Source organism: Drosophila elegans, unplaced genomic scaffold (genome assembly GCF_018152505.1).
Source record: "Drosophila elegans isolate 14027-0461.03 unplaced genomic scaffold, ASM1815250v1 contig_814, whole genome shotgun sequence".
In the NCBI taxonomy this organism is placed as follows: Eukaryota; Metazoa; Arthropoda; class Insecta; order Diptera; family Drosophilidae; genus Drosophila; species Drosophila elegans.
The window spans coordinates 8,327,593-8,350,790 of record NW_024546167.1 but is presented as its reverse complement, the minus strand read 5'-3'; the positions used below and the strand labels follow the sequence as shown (position 1 = coordinate 8,350,790).

The 23,198-nt window shown below is 40.7% G+C and overlaps 2 protein-coding genes across 2 annotated transcripts in view; one reads left to right on the top strand and one right to left on the bottom strand.

Annotated features, from left to right (window-relative positions):
* LOC108138218 overlaps window positions 1-23,198 on the top strand; it is a 63,243-nt gene that overhangs the window by 38,497 nt on the left and 1,548 nt on the right. Inside the window, exons 3-5 of the mRNA XM_017260337.2 lie at window positions 21,105-21,316; window positions 22,701-22,836; window positions 22,910-23,166. Of these exons, the coding sequence (XP_017115826.1) occupies window positions 21,105-21,316; window positions 22,701-22,836; window positions 22,910-23,166 (605 nt within the window). The remainder of the gene's footprint in view (window positions 1-21,104; window positions 21,317-22,700; window positions 22,837-22,909; window positions 23,167-23,198) is intronic.
* On the bottom strand, window positions 1,846-4,195 carry LOC108138214. Its single transcript, XM_017260334.2, has 2 exons — window positions 3,946-4,195; window positions 1,846-3,894 (listed from the first exon to the last, which is right to left on the bottom strand). The coding sequence occupies exons 1-2, from the start codon at window positions 4,165-4,167 to the stop codon at window positions 1,933-1,935; spliced, it is 2,184 nt and encodes a 727-aa protein (XP_017115823.1). The 5' UTR covers window positions 4,168-4,195; the 3' UTR covers window positions 1,846-1,932.

Here is a 23,198-nt window from a genome sequence, read left to right as displayed (position 1 = left end):
TATTTCAAACGCTTTGTTTTAATAGCGCTATTAATCTGCTTGTAAAAAAAATAATCCCTTGCATTCAAATTATCAGCATAAATTGCTCAGCATTATAGCGTTTTTTACCGATCCACTAAAAGTTATTCCATGTCTGACCTCAGCTCAGTTGATGTTAAACAGTAAAACGCAAGTTATGACTTTGTGACACATTAACGGGGGACGTGCGGAAAAAAAGCGGCAAAACAAATACATAAATTTCACATTAATGCATTTTTTATGCAAAACAATAATGCCGGTTGAACTATGCGGACCAAGTTGTTGGGGGGCAAAAATCGCAGTAAACACTTTATCGGGGCCAATCGAAATGCCATTTCCACTGGGCCAGCGTGGATTTCCTTTGATGTTGTTTGGCGGGTGGGGGCGTGGCAAATAAAAGGTTTTCCTAGCCCCGGAAATCGTTCCAGCTGGGAGGTGTTTATGGGATTACCCAGGGCCCGATGATGTCGCAGGAGCCGGCACATCACCTTTGCCAGTTGCCTGTTTGTCAACACTAATCTGCTGCCAGCACAGGCACACACTCCCGCAGAGGAAATCGAACTCCTGCTGCGACAACACAATCAATGTAGAAATCGAAAAGGATCCGGCTCCGCCCACTCGGCATTTGAGCCGGAAATCAAAATAAACAACAGCAAATCAGTCAAACAAACAAATAAACAAGAAGCGAACTGGGGCTAAAAGCAATAGGGCCACAATGTGTTCCACATTCGACTGGCTCTGAGTGCCAATTCCTTTTTCCTCTACCCCCCCTTTTCGGCCAGTTTTTGTGCGTTACGAAATTGGTTGTATCTGGGCTGCGATTTGGGGCCAGCTTGGCCCGTAATAAACCCCGGCCAAACTCGGGCACAATTAGCCGGGTTTTGTGTGGGCCACTGAGTCAATAGGGCGAAAGTGTGAGAGCCTTACCGATATCGTTTAATATTCCAGCAAATATATTAGCAGATTTGTAATGCATAATGCAAGCAGAAACGAAAGGTATTGTCTTACGCAAACAATAAATTCATTTCACCCCAGATGATTTATAAGACACATAATAGCATAATTAGCAACAGAACATTGATGTTGCAGGCTGGCCGAAATAGAATGAATCTCTTGAATAAGAAAATGATCGAATACAAATTAGCACATAAATAGTTATGCAGAATGAATTATTAAAATATTGTATTGCAATATAATTGTATAACGGCCAGCATTTTTAATTTAAATGTTTAAAAGAGGTAAGAAACAGATAGCGAATTAGAAATAACATATTAAACATTGCTAGTACTTAAGATATATATATACTGATTCACAATAGAGATTAACGTACACATATCGGTGCCATAGATTACTAATGACATTATTGAGAGCTTATCTCGTTCTCGGAACATCGCAGATATATTGTAAGACCAATTCTACGATTCTTAGTATTATAGATTACGTTCATTGTTTGCATGTCTACTTGTTTCACAACAACAAAAACATCACAACAACTATATACTTTTCAGCGAAATTTATGTTAGGTTGAGGTCAAGGTCCAAACCTTTAAGAATTTGGGAAATTACCAAGTTAATGATAGCAAGAAAAGCAGGGGACAACGCAATAGTCCAGTGTTCCGACTCAGAAAACAGCCGGGTTATAGGTGGCGCCATTTGTTGAGCTGCACACACGAACAGTATAAAACCGCTATTAAAAAACTCTATCATCAGCCCTCTAGTTTTAAAAAAAATAGAAAACATATAACAAATAGTGTTTTATGAGTGTTGCCTGTTAGTTTTCGGTTCACAGCAGTTTAATCGTTTGGATTCATCAATAATTAAAACAGGATTTCATAAATTGCTTTTATTCAAAGATATTTATGCTTTAAACAGTTTCGGCCAACATTCATTCAACAAAGACAAGACAATATATGTTTTAGGCTCTAAATACTTCCATAGTGGTTTGTTCGCCTGGTTTTGTCTGTTTTTTCCTTACATCATTTTGTAATACAATATTTTTGTTATTGGAAATTTCATTTACAGGCGGATCACGTCTACCGGGAAGCGTGTTTTGACTCCCAATCGTATCATATCTATTACGTTCGACTCCGGTTTCAGCTGGTTCATTTCTATCTCCAAAGAAGGGATTGGCTTCTGGGAATCTTCCTGGATCATACCTAACGCCTCCACCTGCTGCATTACCACCCGCTCCACCTCCTTCGCCTGTTCCTGCAAGTCCATTTGGCGCAAATTCATCCCTTCCAGCTGGAACGTTCACTGGGGGTCTCCCTTGATCATATCTACCGCCTCCACCTGCGACGTTACCACCCCCTCCATTTGACCCCTCAAACCCACCTGGTATATAGTTATCTCTTCTAGCTGGAACGATCACTGGGGCTCCCCCTTGATTATATCCGCCGCCTCCACCTGGAATATATTCATTACTTCTAGCTGGAACGATCACTGGAACTCTTCCTTGATTATATCCTCCGCCCCCACCTGAAATATATTCGTTATTTCTAGCTGGAACGTTCACTGGGGCTCCCCCTTGATTATATCCTCCGCCTCCACCTGGAATATATTCATTATTTCTAGATGGAACGTTCACTGAGGCCCCACCTTGATTATATCCTCCGCCTCCACCTGGAATATATTCATTACTTCTAGCTGGAACGATCACTGGAACTCTTCCTCGATTATATCCTCCGTCTCCACCTGGAATATATTCATTATTTCTAGCTGGAACGTTCACTGGGGCCCCGCCTTGATTATATCCCTCGCCTCCACCTGGAATATATTCGTTATTTCTAGCTGGAACGTTCACTGGGGCTCCCACTTGATCAAATCTACTGCCTCCACCTGCGACATTACCACCTCCTCGACCAGATCCTCCTAATCCACCTGGCACACGTTCATTCCATACAGCTGGAACTGGTACTCCCCTTTGCTCAAATCCTGGCACATTTTCAACCCTACCTTCCTGACCATTGCCCATAATCCGAATATTTCTGTCGCCTGCACCTCGAGCATTACCATTGTCTAAATATCTGCCTTCACCTCCACCTCCACCTCCTCCTGGTGAATTCGCCTCGATCTGCTGCCTAATCCAAACGTTCATTTTGGAAACATCAGTGTAGACTGCAGGGATCGGTTCTCCGCATCCGGATCCAAAGTTAACGATGCCGGCCTGCTCGTACCGCTCGGGATCGCTTTGGAGCGGACAGGCCAGCGGTGCTCCTCCGTCACCCTCGCACGAATCCTTGCCGATTTCTCCGCCGGCGCACATCAGGCTGTGATGGAGCCTGAAGTCTTTGGTGTAGGGTTCTTGCAGTTGCTTCTCGCATGTAAGGCTGTCCACCACCGGCAACTCGATCTTCTTCATAATGTTCATGTAGCTGTTGGCCTCGATGGTTTTCTTACCCCAGCCACCGACCAGGCATCGGCTTTGGATGAAGTTCCGGTTCGATGACGGCAGGCAGATAAGATTAATGTGGCGGGTAAGCTGAAGCGGTGTCTTGAGGAACAGAAGCGCCACATTGTATTGTCCATTGTCTGCATCAAACTCAGGGTGGCGCACGATCTTCCTGATGGCAACGTCGACATGTTTTTGCTGCTCGGTGTCGGTATTAAGGTCCCATTCGCCAGCCCTCACAAGAAGCTGGTTCTCGGCCAGTTTGTCGGTCACATGGCTGGCTGTGAGCACTACATCCGGGGCAATGAGGGAACCGGCTGCCTTATATTGCAGGTTTGTGGCATCCAGCAGAGCCACCACCCATGGCATCTCGGCCTCCTGGGCCAGCTCCTCCAAGCCCCTAATGGTGAAAGTCAGACCTTGCTTGTTGACGTGGCCACAATCCAGTTGAACCGGGTCATCAAAAACGGGAATTGGATTACCCAACTGCAAGGGGAACCAGTTATGAAAATATATCTTTCTTCCCTGACCGCTTACCATTTCTGTTAGGGGACAGCAGGTTTCCGTGGAAGGACATCCAAAGTTGCCGCCTTGTAGATGTCGGTACTCGATGATCGGCATTCCATTCTCGGAGCCGATCCTGCAGGACTGCCGTGGCACACACTTCTGATCCGTGGATCCTCCGCAAAATCTAGTCTGTACTCCGTAAATGGCCAGGAGCAGGCCCAGGCTGGAAAGTAATCCACGTAGGCGAACCATTCTGGTCGCTGATATTGAACGAACTGTCGGCTGCAAAGCGATCGGCAAACATATATGGCGAGAGGGGTCTCACTTTGATAACGCTTGTTGTGCTCGCTCGGCGATACAGGAAGATAACCCCGAGGTGAAAGCACTGTTTCCAATTGTTCTTTTTCTGCTGAACGTGTAGTCTAGTTGGGGAATACATATGGCTAATTCTTGGGAATTTTTGTGTTTTTATTTACCAAAAGGTCAGCAAGTGATACAAAGGAAATTAGCAAATCGACATAGTTTTGTTGTTTTTCAAATATACGCAAACAAATTTGTCACGATCATAAATTCACCATAGGAAAGCCGAAAAAAATGTATTGTAAAATCTACATGACTGCATTCTTTTTTAAACTTGAGTACTTGATATTTTGTTGTTCTTTATATCAAATTCAGCTTGCTATAGTTCGTTTCTCTTCTAGTTATTGTTTGAATTTTATAAACAATTTATTTATTTTCTTGTTGCTGAACTGTTTTATGAAATAATGTTTAGAATTCCGTTGTGAGCTACATATATGTAACATGTAGATTTTTTATGTTTAAGTCGTCGAGGAACTGCCCTCTTTAGTTCACTAACAAATCACCAATTCGTTTAATATAAGTCGCGCTTTTAATTACGTCAAGTTGGCGCGTTGGTCGCCCCTCCCCACTCAACATCTCATTAATTTACAAAATTTCCCGCAATTTCCTTTCCATTCAGCCCTCAACCGCAAACTCACCACCCATCTGCCGCAGTGCAAACGCATTACAATTTTATTTTTATTCAATTTTCGCGCAACGACATCAAAGGGCGGCAAGCGGAGAACAGCAGCGAGTGCAAAACTTGACTTGACTTCGTGTAATACAATTTGCACCTTCCTTTCCGTCGTTGCCCCATCATGCTGCCAAATGCCTTCTTATATATATATTTTTTTTTTTTAGCAGAAATGTATTTTTACATAATTTAAGAGGGCGAAGGGAGTTTCAGGCGCGAAGTTTGCTGGGTCAGTTGGCCGTTTCTTTATGGAGGCCTTCGGTAATGGCCTTCCGCTCCTGATGATGTTATTGCGGCAGCCATTGCATTGACCACTAAAAGTTTGCCATTAAAAGGCATGAAATTGTCCCATTTTTCAGCAGGAGCCAGTCGAGGCACAACTACGGCAAAGTGGCACTTGAGTGGCGGCACTTTGAATGGGGATTACTTCCCCGGGTCCACCCTTTCGCCCATATTCCATCACAGCCTCACAGCCTTCCGCCTTTCCCCCCATTTTAAGCGTAAATTATGTTGTAAATAGGATTTTTTAGCTGGCAAAATGTCTTCATCATCAAGTGGTTTGCTCAAGCATCCCCCCTTTTACCCGCCCATCGAATGGCACCGTTGGTGTAAAAGCTACTCCTTTTGAAGGCCAGAAAGGTTGCTAAGTGGAAGTGGGGGAAGTGCCTTGGGGAAGTGCGCGAAAATATTGTTTATGGCGGAGAGCAAGGGCGCATAACAGGTTCTGGTGATGGAACTGCTATCCTAGAAAATGCATTAAACCAGCCTGGGTTTAGTAGCAATTGAGGTGTCTTTACTCACCGGTTAAAAATGTATCTTTCATTATAAGTCGAGTTTTAGCCATTTGCAAAAAAAAAAACTTTCCTGCGTAAAAAAAAATGGGAAATATATATTGCTATAACTAAAATCAAGTCTTTTTAGGAGCTTCCCCATTTGAGAACGTTCATTATTTCTTGCCAAGGTAACAAAACTTATAGTGCTTTTTAAATAAACCAGCTCATAAACAATGCCACATTACTAAACAGGTCACTAAACACAAAAACTCGATTATCAACGCTTTCCAGATAACTTACATTTGGTGCCAGCTTCATTTTTAAATTCTTTAATAAGTTTCACTGAAATTAAATTAAAATTGGAACTCCCAATCGACAACCTGCGCTCGAAGCTTACCACAACGCACTTCATTTGATATTCAATTCCCAAACTTGCCATAATTCTCCAGAATATTTGCATAAATACTGAGCCAGAGATTATCAATAGCCCCAAGGCAATCGGCGAAATCCTTGCGGCCGTATTTAAACTCAAATGCGGCATAATAAGCCAGTTGGAAACCCCGGTTTGGCCAGAGAATGGGTGAGATTTCTCCCGGCGAAAACGTGAAACTAAAGACAAAGCTGGTTGGTTGGCTGGCTGGCTGGCTGGCTTTCGACGGGAAAATCGTTACCAGAAATGTCCTGCAGCGTCATTTGTAAGAGCCTTTGGCACTCTGCCCTCTGAGAAAGAGATAGGGCGACGGCCTTAGAGGGAGACAGCCGCTGGCCAGCAGGAGACACTTAAGTCTAATGGTTTTGTCAGCCGCGTCTCCTTCCTTCGCGAGGACATCCACAGACAGCCACTCGCAGGAACGGAATCCGCCTCAATGCGAACCGCCGCTGCACGCATACAAATTGACAATTTTATTAGCACATAAATTAGTGAAAATAATCAATAAGCAATGTGCCAAAAAGCAGGCGACAGAAGGGAAGCCGCCAGCAAGTGCGTGTCAATTCGAAAGGAAGATACTCTTGGACTAGAAAATTTCCTAATTTTATATATTTCATTTTGTATTTTACATTAATTAATATTTTTAGTAAGTTTAGATTTATTTAAAAATGAAAATACCCTAGATACTTTTATAACATTCTAATAGATTACCTTTTTTGAATTTTCTAAATTAGTTAGATAAAAGTAAAACCTAAATTTTACGACTATTAAATAATTCAGAATTATTCTATAAATTTTATAATTTTATCTTTGGCTTTGTTCAGAGTATGCCCCAGAATAAAACATTCCTTTGTTACTCGCAAAAACCAATATTTTATTTCTTCGAGTCCACAAAGAAGTCACCATTCTCTTTTTCCAAGAAACCCAAAGAAAGGGAAGCTAATGCTCAAAATTGGAATTGGTAGCTGGCTGAAATAAATTCAATTTATTGGCTGTATTTATGCTGTGTCCTCGCAACGTCTGGATTCTCGGGGAGGAAGTGGAATGCCAGCGATTGCAATTACCATGCCAATGCCAGTGGCCGACCGATATTGAAACCAAAGGCAAAGCCAAGACCCCGGGATGATGGCGATGATGCGAAGCCGGAAATATTGGTCAATTAGCAGCGGGTCGGCGTCAGATTTGTGCAACAATATAGCCAACTTGGGATGTCGGCTAATTCGCAATTCCCTGCTTTTATTTCTTCTTTTACTTCGACTGGGCTAATTGCTTAATTCACGAGCACTTTGCCACTGCATACTTTTCGGAGCTTAGTGGGCGGCTGGGTGGTTTTCAGGCCAGGGGGCGTGGCAACCCTCCGCTCAGCTTTTCAACTATTTTGCGCCAAAAATAAAGTTGTGCGACTGCCGACTGCTCACAGCCATGATGATGATGATGATGATAGTGATGATGCTGTTGCTGTTGCTGTTTTCTCCGAGTTGTTTGTTGTTGAGCGCTAATTAACTAGATTTTCGAAGGGAGAACCGTTTGCTAATTCGAAAACGAAATAGTTTCCCGGCCCCTCTGGCATCATTTTCAAATGAAAAGTTATGAAACATGCAGTGCTGGTAGATGCGGTCATGAGAGATTTAACGCCAGTTTCGCAATTTAAAGGAACTTTTCCGCCAGACGCGAAAAAATGCACAACTCTGTTCTTTAGTAAGTGAATATGAAACACGATCTAATAAGCATGAAAACAAAATATTTGAATCACAAGATAAATAAGACAATGCCCTTTTAATCTTTCCAATTCAATAACTAACATATATATAACATACAAAAAAAAGAATTTAAAAATGTATATGAATAAATTTAAAGAAATGCTAGAGGTGATATATATTTTAATAAATTCTTAGCGTATTTTTATGGATTTATTAAGTCACTTAATATATAGGTAATCAGGGTTCTTCTGACTACCAAACTTATGCTTCGCCATAAATCGAGCTCATCAAAGTTTTAGCGCTTCTTAACATCCTTAAAACGTTCTTAAAATATCCCCCTCCGACTGCAGGTCAGTCGCCTTCATTGAATGCAAATTTTGCCGACTGGCACTTGGCCAAAAAGAATAATACAGCAAACGAAGTGGGAGTGGCCCACTTAAATGGCGGAAATGAAATACAAGGAGACGAGAAACGAAAACGAGCGGGTTGGTTCGGGTCGGGGATCAAAGATGAGGATGAGGATGAAGATGAGGGATTGGAAGATTGGGGGCTCCAAAAGGCAGCTCGCTCCATTCGCTGTCACACTTAACTGAAATTAGAACGTGATTAGATTTCATTTAAGCATTAAGCACAACTGACAGCCAGCATGACAGCAGGGAGCATCGCGGGGGGCGGATTGGGTCTGGGGCTGGGGCTGGGAAATGATATTTTGAACTTGCAAATTTATTGACAATTAGCCGGCAAGTGTGAGTGGATTGGTTTGCCGGGGTGGATAGTCAGGTCAGTCCAGGATAGCGAACATTAATTATAACGTGCATAATTAACAAATCTGGCAATCAGTGGGGTGGGGGCTTTTACTCGAAAAGGGACTTAGCAGGACCCCACCCTCACACACACTCACACACACAAACGCAAGCGCAAGCCAATAATCGTTTGGCCTGAGCCAAGAACGAATCCTGGAAATCAGGGAGCCTTGGCCATTGAGGCAGCGCTAATGAAAGCACAGTCGAGGGGAATTGGTTTACGGGCTGTTCACGCAACTAGAAGTTATTAGTTGAGCTCGGCCCACCGCCTCTCCGCCTTGGTTACTTCCACTTTCCGGGCTAATTTGCGGTATAAATGACAGCAGGCGGGCGGCCACTCAAATAGCCCCATAATTGGCAAAGCAATGCCATATCTCTGTCGTTAATGCAATTGCTATAATCTTAGAGCGACATCCACTGAACAGGACCATTTCTCAATGTATCTTAAACACTCAAGGAGAGCCATTCAGTATTATATAATAAAATAAAATTATTAAAAAATATTTAATGTGATTTAGTGGGCTCCAGAAGCTGAAAGAAAACCGAACAAATAAGTGCAAGAGTAAGGCAAAATAGAATAATTTTAATCTACAAAGCTTTAAACATTAAACACCCAACCATCTAAATTTAACTACAATTAAAATGGAAACTATATTTTAGTTTTTTTTAGACAAAAGTCGAAATCTAAGAAAAATACCAACACTAAACCTAGAGCGATAGTTCCAGTGGGGAGTCAAATCAATCGATGTTTGGAAAAATTAAGAACATGGATAGTGTGATTCGGTTGTCAAAACAAAATCCTTAAAAAAATAATGACATATAATTACAAATCTAATATATAATCATTACATCCTGGTAACAATTACTATTAGTGATCAAAATTATAATTAGAGTTAATTTCATTGAAAATACTTCAAATATGAAAGTTGCTATGTTATCCACTTGAACTTCTCCAAGTAAAGTGTGCCACTAAAGGAGCCATCAAGGGCAGAAAAGAATCGAATCCTTGGACGACCTGCATCCCAATTTTGCACCTGTCGTGGGGGAAACACAGCACACACGAGTAGACAACAACACAATGTCAAGCTAAACAAATACAAATAGATTAGTTCAAGAGTTCAGGGCGTTGTTCGAACGTTTGGATGCCAAAAGTCAAATTGTGTCAACTGCTGGGGCGGCGAGAAAAGACTAGCATTGGCACTGGGAAAGAGGGCGGAAAAGATGTCAACTCCGTTCGAAATAAGTTGGTCGACGCGACGTGTGGGTGTTTCTTCGACAAGCTAAACAAATTGCCTACGAGTCGGCAGATTGACGGCTGGGCCTGCAACTTGGACCGGCTTATTGAAATGCCCTGGCTGGAGCACAAGCTCGAAATGGGGGTCAAAGGTGGGTCAAAGCAACCACATTTGAATTGCAAAGTAGGGAAGTGAATGGTCCAATGCGAGGTGACAGTGCATCCACAGTTCTGTGCTGATTAAAGATCTCCTTTCGAGTGGAAAATGAAAGTCCTGCTTAAAGGAACTATTCCCCCCTGTAGTTCCTCAATTACTTTGCATAAATACCAGGCAAACGACAACCTAATTAGCTCAAAGACACGGATACATTTCATTAAACAAATGGTCCCTGGTGTATAATTTTAATACGCAATTACTGGCATTTCAACGACACTCAATGATGCCTGATAGCAGACACCATTTCCCCCGCCCAAGCCTGGGCAATAAATTTCATCCGACGGCTTAGGTTACCTTGACTCCTGCTCAATGGCAGGGCTTTAAATTATTTGACAATTTATGCGAAAATTATGTGCGAATCGGAGTCGAGTAACCAGGGTGACTCAGGCGGAAAAGCGAGAGATCTCTTTATTGCCACCCGCCATTAATCGATTGCCTGGGTTGTCATGCCTTCGACTTTTAGAACTCCGACCAGATATCCCACTCCTCTCGGTTCCCCAACTGCTCGGTTTCGTCGATTTCGTAGAAGATCTGCATGGGGCAGACGAAACTGTAGAATTGCCGCAGCACGAATAGGACGGACTCCCACATGATCCAGTGAACCCGGAAAAAGAGCACAGGCTGCAGATCGGGTCAAGACAGTCGCCTGGTGGGGCGGGAAGACCAAAAACATATATTATTTTAGGGAAAAGTAATATACATTGCTAAGTTAGATAGATAAGGTGGCATAATAAATCCTTAACGTTGAAAGCAAAACTAAAACTTTCCCTAAATCAAAACTTGGCAAAAGGTGAATGAGTTGTTGCATAAATGCAGTTTAAAATAGTAAAAAAAAATTTTGGTCGATTTTTTTTTCCCAGAACTAAATTTCAGATTATTCATGTTTCTTTATGAACTGCTATCACTGTTTGGCAATCATTGCCAAAACGATTGAATAATTTCCTGTTTCCGTGAGTTCCTCGACAAAATAACCAGTGTACGTGTGTCTTTTGACACTCTACCACCCTCTTAATAAAATAGTAGTATTCCTATGAACAGTCACGTTCATTACTCACCACGTGCAAAGTTTCAAAGTGCTTGTTTAATTGGGTCGAGCGGCTGGTGTTTCTTTTGATACTTGAATTTCAATTTTCGAATCGTGTTTCAAAGCCGAGGGCCGAGCGGTGCGGTGAGGCCTACTACTACTCCTTTGAAACAGCTCACCTCACCGCTTCTGGATTCTAATTGGCACAGAAGCCGACCTAAAACCGACAACCAGCCACCACAAGCCCTCAATTACACTTTGTGGCTTGCTTGGCGGAGCGACTTCCGCTCTGGTTTCGAATCGTCTGAGTAATGTCTTCTTTGATAATTTCTGTTAAGTCATTAAATATATTTAACTTTGACTAAATAATTGGCAAACAATTCAAAGTCAATTGGAACTAGATGTACTTAGGACTTAGGATAGTTTAAGAAATTCCAGTGGCTTAGAAAAAAAAACAGGCCTTAATCACAAAAAATATTTTTGTTGGTAATTACTTAAATTTCTGTAATTTTCAATCCCTGATAAATTTATTCTCTTTGAAAAATGGACAAAATATCAGTCTTTATAATCTAACTAAAATTGGCCATTTAAACTTAAAAGCTTAAACGTCAATGTATTTATTTCATAAATTGATAAAAACCCACCTAATTTAACTATCATATTAAAATCGCTCTTTCTTTTAAGCATTATGATTTTTTGTCGATTTATTTACCAGTTTTAATTGCTGAAACGCATTGTTAATCCTCTTACAACATTATACCGCCGTTCCGGTTGCACAACTCGAACTGATGGTTAAGCCCTCTTTGCCGAAGCGTTTTTTCCGACGATAATTACCCAAATGATCTGCCAGAACACGCCCAAACACACAGCAGTTATGCGTTTGAACAACTTTCAGATCCCGGAAAACGAAGCGAGCAAAAAGTGGATGCATTAAATGTGGCATACTCTTTGGCCGAGTGCAAAATTTCCCCCTTTGCTGCTGAACAAACACATTTAAAATGCAATCAATCGGTCGGGAAAACGATGAGGGCGTGTCGCAAAATGGAAATTAATTGTGGGCACATTTACTTATTTATTAATTGATTTCCACCATGTTCCGGCCAACGCATTAATAAACTTTTTAGTAGCGAATTTCAGTTTAAGCCCTTCGTTTAATTCATATGCATGTAAAATTTGCTTTTGACTCCAAGTATTTGAATATAATACAGCATTTTATTCTCAAACAATTGATGTAAATGGGTGAAAATAATGTTTTAAAAAAATGAATATTATAAAATTGAAAATGTAACTTAATACATCGAAAATTGATTTTCAATTGTAATTATATTTAACTGCCTACCTGATTCATTATTTCACAGTGCTTGCATTTTATTATACTTTTCTTTTTATTGATTGAGTAACCTCTTTTTAATTTTGTAACCTTTTGGTTTTACCTGATTTTGGTAAATAATTTCTCGTTTTCATTTGCTGAACGAAGTCGGCTCAATTGATTGGTAAGGCCGAAGGAGATTAACATAAAGAATTCAGGAGTACCATTCTGCCAGTGTTTTTGGTACTCGTCTTAGATTATTGCCTGTGCCTACAGATGGGCAATCTGCTGATGGGCACATTATCATCTGCCCAGCCCGAGGGCATTAAGCCGGTGCTCGTTCATTAACCAATAAAGCTCGCTGGATAATTGCAATTACCATTAACTGCTCTCGAGGCATCCAAGCGCAATCCTCTCGAGCTTGACAGCTACAAGAATAAAACTTTCCCTGCCGAGGACCATCACTTCATCATTCGCCTCGCATCCTTCCCAACCAACCGCACACTTTAACAATTATTACCAACCACACGTGGACATGGACATGGACAAGGACAAGGACAAGGAGCTGAACCTGGACATTGACATCGACATCGACATGGACACGAGTCGTAGTCGGAGCTTGTAATGTGCTCAATTTCTCGCATTTTGCACATCCGTCGGCCGGAACAGTTCCAAGGCGAAAGCCCAGAGCTGGAAGCTGAAAGCTGAATGGCCACCTGCCAGCCATAATAATATTAAACAATATATATAAATCACTCAGCTGTCCGGCGCACACAGTGCCGGGATCCAAAGAATCCCACCCAGAGGATGGGGGCTTCATAAAAATTTACCGCCATAATGCTTATTTTAAAAGTCAATATGTTCGGTGCCTGTTATTTTAACACCCAGCGTGTCCAGGTGTCCCGGTCGCATCCGCTTGTGAAAAGTACGAGACAGGCGACAGGAGCCGGAAAAGCTGAGCCCGGAATGGAGGCAACAGGAGGCAACAGGAGGCAGCAGCAGGAGCAAAGTGTCAGTGGCCAACGTCACAGCCCACAACACACAACATAAACATAAAGCGAAAAGCCCGGCGAGAAATAAGTTGCAAGGTCCCAGGACTCTTTGCCCTGTCTTTCCCATCCTTTTCCTTTTCCCTTTCCCTTTCCATTTTCCTTTTTGCCATTTTATTTTTATTTTTGCGGCCATCTAAAGCCAAGCGTCACATGTCGCCAGGATGAAAGGGAGCGCCAGCTTGTTGTTCATATCCTGCCCTGTCTGTCGTCCGTTTATGTGACGTGATTATGTGCAAAAAGTGCAACAGGCAGCAGGACCTGGACCAGGACCCGCAACCCGGAATCAACATCAGCCCACCTGACACCGTGTAAAGTAGCCCTCGAGCAATGCGGATGACGAGGGCACCTGACGGCGGAGGTGTCTCACCTTTGTCGGCGGCACAGGCTGCAGGCCCGTTCGGCTTACACGTGATTTTTGCGAAAATAACGTGGAAAGTCGAGATGCCAGCGGCGGCTGTCAACCAAGTTATTCCGGTCAATGTGCTTTACTTTAACCAGCCACAGCATTCCACGCACAGGCTGTAATTTCACCACAATGCGGGTGATTTTTAATTTGTATACCAGCAATTTATAATAAGACCAAAACAAACAAAGTATAAGTAAATTATTAAGTAAAATCGTAGTCAGTATGATAATAACTACAACTTTTTTCAAAGCATATTAGGTTTAGTTGAGCTTAAAATATATATTCTCAAGTTGTAAATAGCCTTGACAACAGCTTGATCTTTAAATTGAACTTTTTAATTCAAAATGATGGACTCTTAGCATCAGATTAAATTTATAGAACCTTGCCTTGATCTTCCCTCACAATTATCAATGAAGGCTTAATTATAAACTATAGAAATCGGACCAATAGCGGGTGGGAATCGGGCCAAAGGCGGGTGGGAATCGGTTGGAAATCGGACGAACACAAAAATGAAGGCAAACGATCGCCCCACGATCGCTTGCTTATCACTTCTAGCTTTTGTTGAGTTCTCGGCGGCGGTGACGAACAACTTTTACCGAAAAAAAAACCGAAACCCAACGGCCACCAGAATGTGAAATTGAATTCGTTGACCGGGTGGCTTTTTCGGTGCAACCGTCAGCTATTTCGATATGCTGGTCGCCTGCTCCATTAGCAAACTATTTAAAATGTTTTAAACTTTTTCACTCGAATTGTTGTTAAATTTTTATATAAACAAAATAAAAACATTTATACTCAGCGGCAGAAAAAAAAACACTTGTTCAAGGCACATGTTTATGATCGAGAAAACGGAGCGTATGAGTTATCCGCTCAATCATTTTTTCCCCCATAAATTTGTACTGAACGAAAGGCGTACTAAATTGCCCTTTTGTTGTTGCTCTCCGCACTTGATGCCATCTCTGTTACTCTCACAGTGACAATTACGGCGTAACGGTGAATCCGTAAACTTCTAGGAAATACGGTATTATTTTGTACTAATTCGAATAGGCGAGCAGCGTTCAAAGAGCGTAGTGTTGTTATTTTACTGATAACTGACAAATTGTGTGAACGCACACCACCTACATGCGTTTGCATATGTGTGGATATACATATATTTATATATGCTTTTGAGTGTGTGCAGATAATGCTTTTTGTGCGCAAACGTGTACATATATACACATGCATATATTTAGTATATATATTTGTTTGGTTTGTATATCTTTGGGGTCTGGCATTGGACTTAATTTGCTTATTGGCACACTCACTGAGCTTTAGATTAATTTGTTTAAACATTAGGTGCACTGGGAAAAACAAATTCATGTTTATACTTAGTGCGGTTGTTTTATTTTTCTTAACGATAAGTTTTTTTTATACTACAGTTATGGAAACATAAAAGTTAGCTTTAGGATTAAAAAAATTAAATCCGCTTTAACAAAAATATTAAGCTTATGTTTTTTTCTTAAAATAATTATACAAATATTTCCAAAAAATATTAAATGCAAATTTTTATCAAATTTTGATGCAATTTTAAATTTGTATAATCACTTCATGATTTATGAATAGTTCAGTTAGTTCTAAAACCGCAAATAAATCTGTTTTTACTTACAATAAAATTTGACTGAAATACTTAACACAAAACGACAACTATGGAGACCATATAGGGCTTAAAATATAGAAAGTTGTACATTTTAGATCGTTTCACATTATTAGAATTTGGATACATTTTAGTATAAAAAGTACACAAACGGATTAATAACACATCGTTTAGGTCTGATGTTCTTATCTGACTATTTTCTTCAAGTGCACAGTAGAAATCAGTTTTTATCCAAACCGTAAATGCTGCCACTAGATCACTGAACGCCTGGGATTTTGGATAAATGGTCAGCGTGGAAGAGTGGCAATCGAAACGGAAAGTGTTTTCCGAGGTTCCAGCGGATTTCAATCGGGAGAAACGATCGCGTTTCGGGAACTCTGCTGCGCGCGGTTCCACTTCGTAGTGCACGTAGTGCCCACATGGATCTCGTTCCAGATGTGTGTGTCATAGATTATCAACTGTGCCCCGCCCCGCCCCTCCGCTCCACGTCACGTCACGCTGCTCAATTACACGGGCGTTTCCCCCCACAAGTCAACCTTGGCACTTATCCACTCGAGTGGAGCGTGCCAGATGCACTCGACAAACGGCTTTCAAACGATTTCTGTGCGCTTGTTACAAAAAGTTTATAATTTCGTATTTAACAAAAAAATTAATGTTTTATGCCGCAAGGGGGAGGCGCTCACTAAAATTTATAAACATTTCCAGCGCTGCTCTCGCTTTTGGTTGCGCGGTTTGAAGGCCGACAAATATGAACAAATACAGACGGTTGCTTAGATGAAGTAATGTATTAAACAATTTGTTTCTCGGTAAAATTATATGCAAAGTTTTCTTCTCACACAGTGCAGTGAACTACAGATACAGTTTTAAATGGTGAATTTATTCACTAGTGAATTAACTATTAAATTAATAGGAACACGTCACGTTAACATTTTCAATTTAAATAAATTAGATTAAATTGATTGACAAATTATTTTTATATATTAAGCTTAATTTAAAGACCTCTAACAATGTTATTTAATTATTAAACAATTCAAAAAAAAAAAACTTATTAAAATATCGATTTACATTGGTAAAGATATATTTAAAAATATGCCTTAAGTTAAACATATCGAGTGCGTACTGTCGTTTTGATTGCCGATGTCGTCAAAAGTGTGTCAGCGTTTCTCTGCCTGAAAAATAAACTTGAGCAGCTTGCCTTCTCTTATCAACTGACCCTCCCTTTCGCACTTCAGTGCTTTGCTTCCATTTGCTTGTTTTCTCACTCACACCGCCGATCCGCTGATCGCCGTCTCTTTCACACACCCACCACCGCTGCGGTCAACGATCTCCAAAATTTGAAGCCCGAGTTCGATGACCCACGAAAAAAAAGAAAGCACCACTTTTAGGGTCGCTTGTTGAATTTTCTGGTCGCCTGGTTGACGCAACAGGCGTCTGATTTTTCTTTCAATCGTCGATCGGTGGTGCTGGTGGATTCCGGTGGTGCTGGTGGTGCCGGTGGGTCAGGGACGGGCCCTGAACGTGACACCGTTGGCGGCCGCTCACCTTGGGGCATTGAACCTTGGGCTCCGGAGGTCGGCGAACGCGCCCAAAATCTGGGTCAAGCGAAGACCATCCGACTTGAGGACAGCGGACAGCGGACCCACTCGGATGAAATTCACTTTCGTTTTTTATGTAGAAATCGATAGCCGGCTTTGCTCGCCGACCAGGCGACCAGACAGCCCCAGCCAACGAACCGTATCTGAATCCGCACTGCGTTTGTATCCGTATCTGTATCTGCGACGCACAGTGGACATATGATTACGAAAGAAATAAGAGCAATTTGGTAGCTTTTGACTGGTTGAGTTAACAGTTCTTTTGTTAATTATTAACATTAAGACAATAAATATATTATGGTTCGTTTATTTTATGCTTAATTCTTTATTATTATCAATTATCATAACACATATTTATGAAAGAAATTAATAATACATTTTTATTTAATTGCCATTCTAATTTATCTACCCACAATTGATAAATGTTTTTTTTTGGGTAGAAACATTGTCAATTTAAACATTATTTAAATGGGCATAATTTCACTTTATAAATGAACCTAAGTTCTATCCATTACTTGCCGCATTTTAGTATTTAATGGAATATATCAAAATGGTTTTAATCGAAAGCACGATTTGTGGCCATATCACACTGTGCGTCGGCGGATGAGCTTGTTGGGTTTGTCCGACTGCCGCCTTCACTTTCGCTTTCAAAACATGATCGATAATATAGCGGCAGCGGGTAACAGGCCAACATAATGCCAAGTGGCTCGCACTTCAGTTGGCTGCTCGCTTCTGGTGACCACGTTTTCCTGTTGCTGGCTTTTCGGTTTCGTTATGTTTTGTTGTTTTTATTTGTGTCGAAACTTAAACAATGGTTTGGGACTGAACGGAGGGAGGATGTGGAAGAAGCGTCCGGGGCAACTCGCTCGTAATGCGGGTCTTAATGCTGTATTAAAATGGCAAAGGAGTCTGGGGTCTTTCAGTTTCTAGGGAAAAGGGAGAGAGGGATGGGTAAAAACTGCGCATCTTAACGAACGAAGGGTTTTTTTTTTTGGAATCAGATGCACTTTACAGTTCCTTTGGGAATGGTTTTATTGGCTATAAGACGTGCCATTTGCTCATTTCCCAACCACACATGAACGTTCGTATTTTTATTTAAATACATAAATAAATAGCAAAGAGAAATTAACGACCAACTTACACATTACTCAGTTTATTTTACTTTTGTTAAAAAAGCTAAAGTAAGAAACATATGGGAACGATGGTCTACTTTCAGTTTTTTTCTTTTCAAACTATAAGATTTCTCTACAATGCTTGCAACTTTTTTAACTTATTGACTAACTTATGTTAATAGTAAAAAAAAGTTATAGCTACACATACTACAGAGACATTTAATTTTTGTTTTATGTCAATAAAATTATGTATAGTTAAACAATTAATTATTTTATATTGGCTATAGAAACATATTAATTTTTGGGTTTGTCAATAGAATCATTTATAGTTTAACAACTATTTAGAATAATTTTTTACATATTTAATATATTACCCTAAAAAGCTAATTTAGTTCTACACATTCTATTGTTATTTATGGTTATCTACTCTTTCAGCTAGTACAATACTTTTTGTTTTTGATTATCGGTACCCACTCTATGCTATCCATTCTAGGTGCCCTTTCAGCGTTTATGGGCTCCTTGCCGATTCATTGTTATTGTAGCGATTTGCAGTTGTTTTTATTTTTTTCCACGCCGAACCCCGCTGCTTCTGGTTTTCCAAGGTTTTCCAGTTCGATCGAGACGACGAGCCCAAGGTTTCCTTGAATTAAGTACGTGTGCCGTCAAGTTGGCAGCAGCGGCAGCAGCAGCGTTGTTGGCCCTCTTCTGTTGGCCTGGCCAAAATAGAACAGCAACGGTTTCTAAATAGTCTGTCGGTGGATGTTCGCTCGCTGTTCCCCGCCCCGTAAAGTGGCCCCCTCGCCATTCGGCAAAACAAATAGTGCTCTGTTTACGCAAATTTGTGCTGGCCAGTGGCAGGCGGCCGGCTAGAAATGCCGGCCCGGCGGATGAGATTAGTTTTTTCGTACTATTTCGATCCGGCGCCCAGCGATGACAGGCAGCTGCGCAGACGGGCAGCATGAAATTTTTATGCTGATATGAAAACAACGACGACAACGCGCTCCGTACGCAGCGAGTGCCATTAAAATCAACGTGAAACAACAATTAGTATTCAAGGTTAACCAGAAACGAACCGCGATCCGGCGACGAACTCAGTTACCAACTGGGGACAAGCAATTGTTTAAACAGACCCCAACGTTGGGCCCCTAGAAACCGGTTTACGGTTTTGTTTTTTGTTTTTGTTACAATTTATAAATAGCTAGTTTAGGATTCCTCATCTAGGAACAGCGTTTGTAGTAATGAATCCTAAATAGTGGCGAAAATGAACCGGTTTTGGCATCCTACGTTTCATAGAAAGATTTAAAAAATCCAATTATATATGTAGTTTTTTGCGAATAAAAATAGTTTCTGTAACGTAACATATGCTGTTTTTCTCCCATCCGTGTTTTTATAATATATATAGGTATATATATATTGTTCAGTTAGCAGTAGTATTTAGTGGTACATATATCAGCTATATTTCTATCTTGTCTTTATACCCTTTTTTTTGTAGAATTTCCATTTTTATTAAGAGGTCTATTCAGGGCTAATTTTAGTTGTCAAGCTTAATTAATTGATTTTTTCATAGTTTGGGGCGGTTTAACCTTCTTTTTTATTTGTTAAGTAATTGTTTTTAATGGTAACCCATTTTTTAAGTTGTGAAACTCTATCTATCTATGAAATTTTTACCAATGATTTTGTTTGTGGTTATTAGTATAAAAGAATATAGACACGAATAGAAAAAAATTTTATTTTTGTATAACATGTTAATTTTCTTGTTAAAATATTTTGGTATTGATTCTCTCAAGCTAGAAGTTTGTCCAGGCATCACAACTGAATCCATCGGATACGTAATAAATTCAAAGGGTGCAGCACAATAGAGAAACTTTCCCAATTGAAAATAAATGAGGTACGCAAACACTAGCCACGCACCCATAAATTACCACTCATTCGGTGCGGTCATCTGTTATAATGTGCTCACCGTCGCAAAATCTTTGCCGCTTCCACAGGGGGTCGTTGAACTCGGGGAGCTGCCCAGCAACCTTTGACAGAGAAGGGTGTACCTAAAGTTTCTGGGCCCCGGGTCGGGTGCCCCAACTCGATTTCCTACATGGCAGACTTGTTCGTTGTTGGTGGCTATAAAAGAAGAATAGCCGGGCCCCTTTTATGATTTACGACTCTCTCGAGGAGAGTGAGCCCCAACAATCTGAAGCGTTCACTTTCGATTTTAACTTTTCTAGGAAGCTTTTTATAATTTGGAGCAGGCGAACAGCTTGGGGCACTTCGCTCCAACTGCTGATCGCACAATGGTATTTTATAATCAGCTTTTTGAGTGCGGCTCTTCCGGTTGTCTCTTTCCCACCCGCGGGCCATCGATATGGTCGAGTTTATTTATTTGGTTTTTTGTTTTTTGGTGGGTTTTTGGCGTTTTCATGGTCGGTGACCTACTTTTTATTCATGGCTGACGTAGGGCGGTGCACTGTGCGAAAAAATAATTTCACTATTCGTTTGAGCACTTCTAATAGAATAAAACACTTTTTAGGAGTCAGTGAAATTTTTTATATTTATTTTTTTTTATTGTTTTATTGCTTAAGTATACAGATTTTTCTACCTACTTGATTTAGCAATAACTTTTCATAACTTTATGTTGTTCCATTCGACTGTTCAAAGTTTGTTTACTTTTGGACTTACATTCCATGGCTTACCCCCTTGTAGGGGCACAGTTTAAGTTGCTGCCGTGCGCATGAAATCCCTTGTAATCCTCCTGGGGATCATAATTAAGCCACAATAACTTGTCATATTTAAGCCGCTCCGAGCTGCTGTTCTCCGCCCTCCCGCCTCCGATCCCATGGCAACAACTCATTACACCGCTCCCGTGTCGTCCTCTTTTTCCAGGTCTCACTGTGGGGCTGCGCGATGTCAACGTTCGCATCCCGTCCGCCGTAAAGCGCGGCGATAATGCGCTCTTAATCTGCAATTATGACATCGAGAACGACACGCTGTACACGGTGAAGTGGTACCGCGGCAGGCGGGAATTCTATCGCTACACGCCAAAGGAGAATCCGGCCTGGAAGATATTTACCAAAACGAACGAAATCGATGTCGAGGTAAGTGTTGAGCTGTCAACTAGATAGCCAAGAACTTGTAATTTAAGTAGACAGATAACATATAATATCCGAAATTAATTATTTTTCTTTACAATTTTTACGTCAGTCATAAAACTTTTATGCTAAGTTTATAACTGCAATTTGCTTTAAAAATAAATACATTGTAAAGTTAAATTAGCATACAAGAAGAACAAAATATTCTTGTTGCAATAATTTTGTAAAATTAAATGGGTGCGACTTTTTGAAATTTTTTTTTTTTTTTAACAAAATTAAGGTTTTACATTACTATTTACTTTTATTTACTTTTTTTGACCTTAAAGAAAAGTTTTTTTTTCTGTTATAATATTGATAGGCAAATAAATTTTTTGGGAACTATATGTTATGCATTGAATTTAACATAATATTTTAATATAACATATATTTTCACTTCACTTGTTTAAGTATTGAAGTGATGCGTTTATCGTAGAGTTCCAAATTACTTATGATATTAAAAAGAAACCTACTTGGCTAGCAAATGGCTAAGTTGGCAACACTTGCCATGTGATACGAAGGCTGTTGATAATGATGATGATGGCGTTTATTGAAACTGAAGAACAGAGACAGGCAAAAAGAAACGAAATGAAAGCAACAGAGTTGCCAGTGTAAATTGCTTAAAATAACTGAAGGCAAAGTGCTGCTGATGGGCTTCTTTGTTGCTGCCGTGCTGTTGCTGTTGCTGATGTTGGTGTTGCTGCAGTTGCTGTTGTTGCTGTTGCTGATGCCGGGATGTTGCTGATGGTATTAACGACAGCAGCAACTGCAGCAGGGGGCCTGTGCAAACAATCGACCTGCTTTCGATGTTCATGTGTGCATCCATGTTTATTTTATGCATGTTAAAAAGTTTTAATTAACAATTTTGACTTTTCATTTGCTGCGCTCTTATTGTTGACTTTTGCTGACATTTCGATATTAAAAGCGACGTTGCAAAAGGACACGAAACCGCATGAAATAAAAAGTGTATATTAAAAAAGTGGCAAAGTGCAGCAATGAAGGTTACGCCTATCTTATGTAAGCACTTACGTAAGCGCTGAAAGCAATCAGCTCTTGTTGTTCAACTGCAATCAATAATTTCATCGAAGTCATTCAAAACCGTTGGCTATATAATTGAACTATTGATTTTTTGATTTGATTTTTTAACTATCCGCATTTAATGGAAATAGTGTTAAGCAAAATAAAAGCCAAACTTTTGAAATTACTTTATTGAATTTTGTATTATTTGTCAGTTCAATATTTTAAAGAGAAATAAAAACTGTAACCTATAATTTAAATCATATTTTAAGTAAATAGACAATAGCCAACGGAGTCCATATAACCCGAAATTTCATAAACTATCAACCTTTTACAGACTACCCAATCGAATGCCAGCCATGTTCTGTTGCGAAATGTCCCCACCTCAATTTCGGGCAAGTTTGCCTGCGAAGTGTCCGCGGATGCACCCACCTTCGATACTTCCATCGTGGCTGCCGACATGGAGGTGGTTGGTGAGTAATCAGGGGCTTGTCTCCCCCCCCTCCATCCAATTGCCACCAACTTACCCCTTGCTTTTTGCTCCAGAATTGCCCACTCAACGACCCATAATTACGGGCATCCATTCGAGATACCGTCTGGGCGACGTTGTGAATGGCAACTGCTCATCGGATTACTCTAAGCCGGCGGCGAATCTCACCTGGTGGGTCAACGACATCCAGGTGCCACCCAATTATCTCCGCATCTACGAGGTTCAGCGGCATTTGGCCGAACATCTGGAGTCGGCAGTTCTGGAGATCAATTTCGTGGTGACTACGCATCACTTCATCAAGGGTCGCTTAAAGGTGAGTTGGCATTCTTTTCAATGTACAGAGCT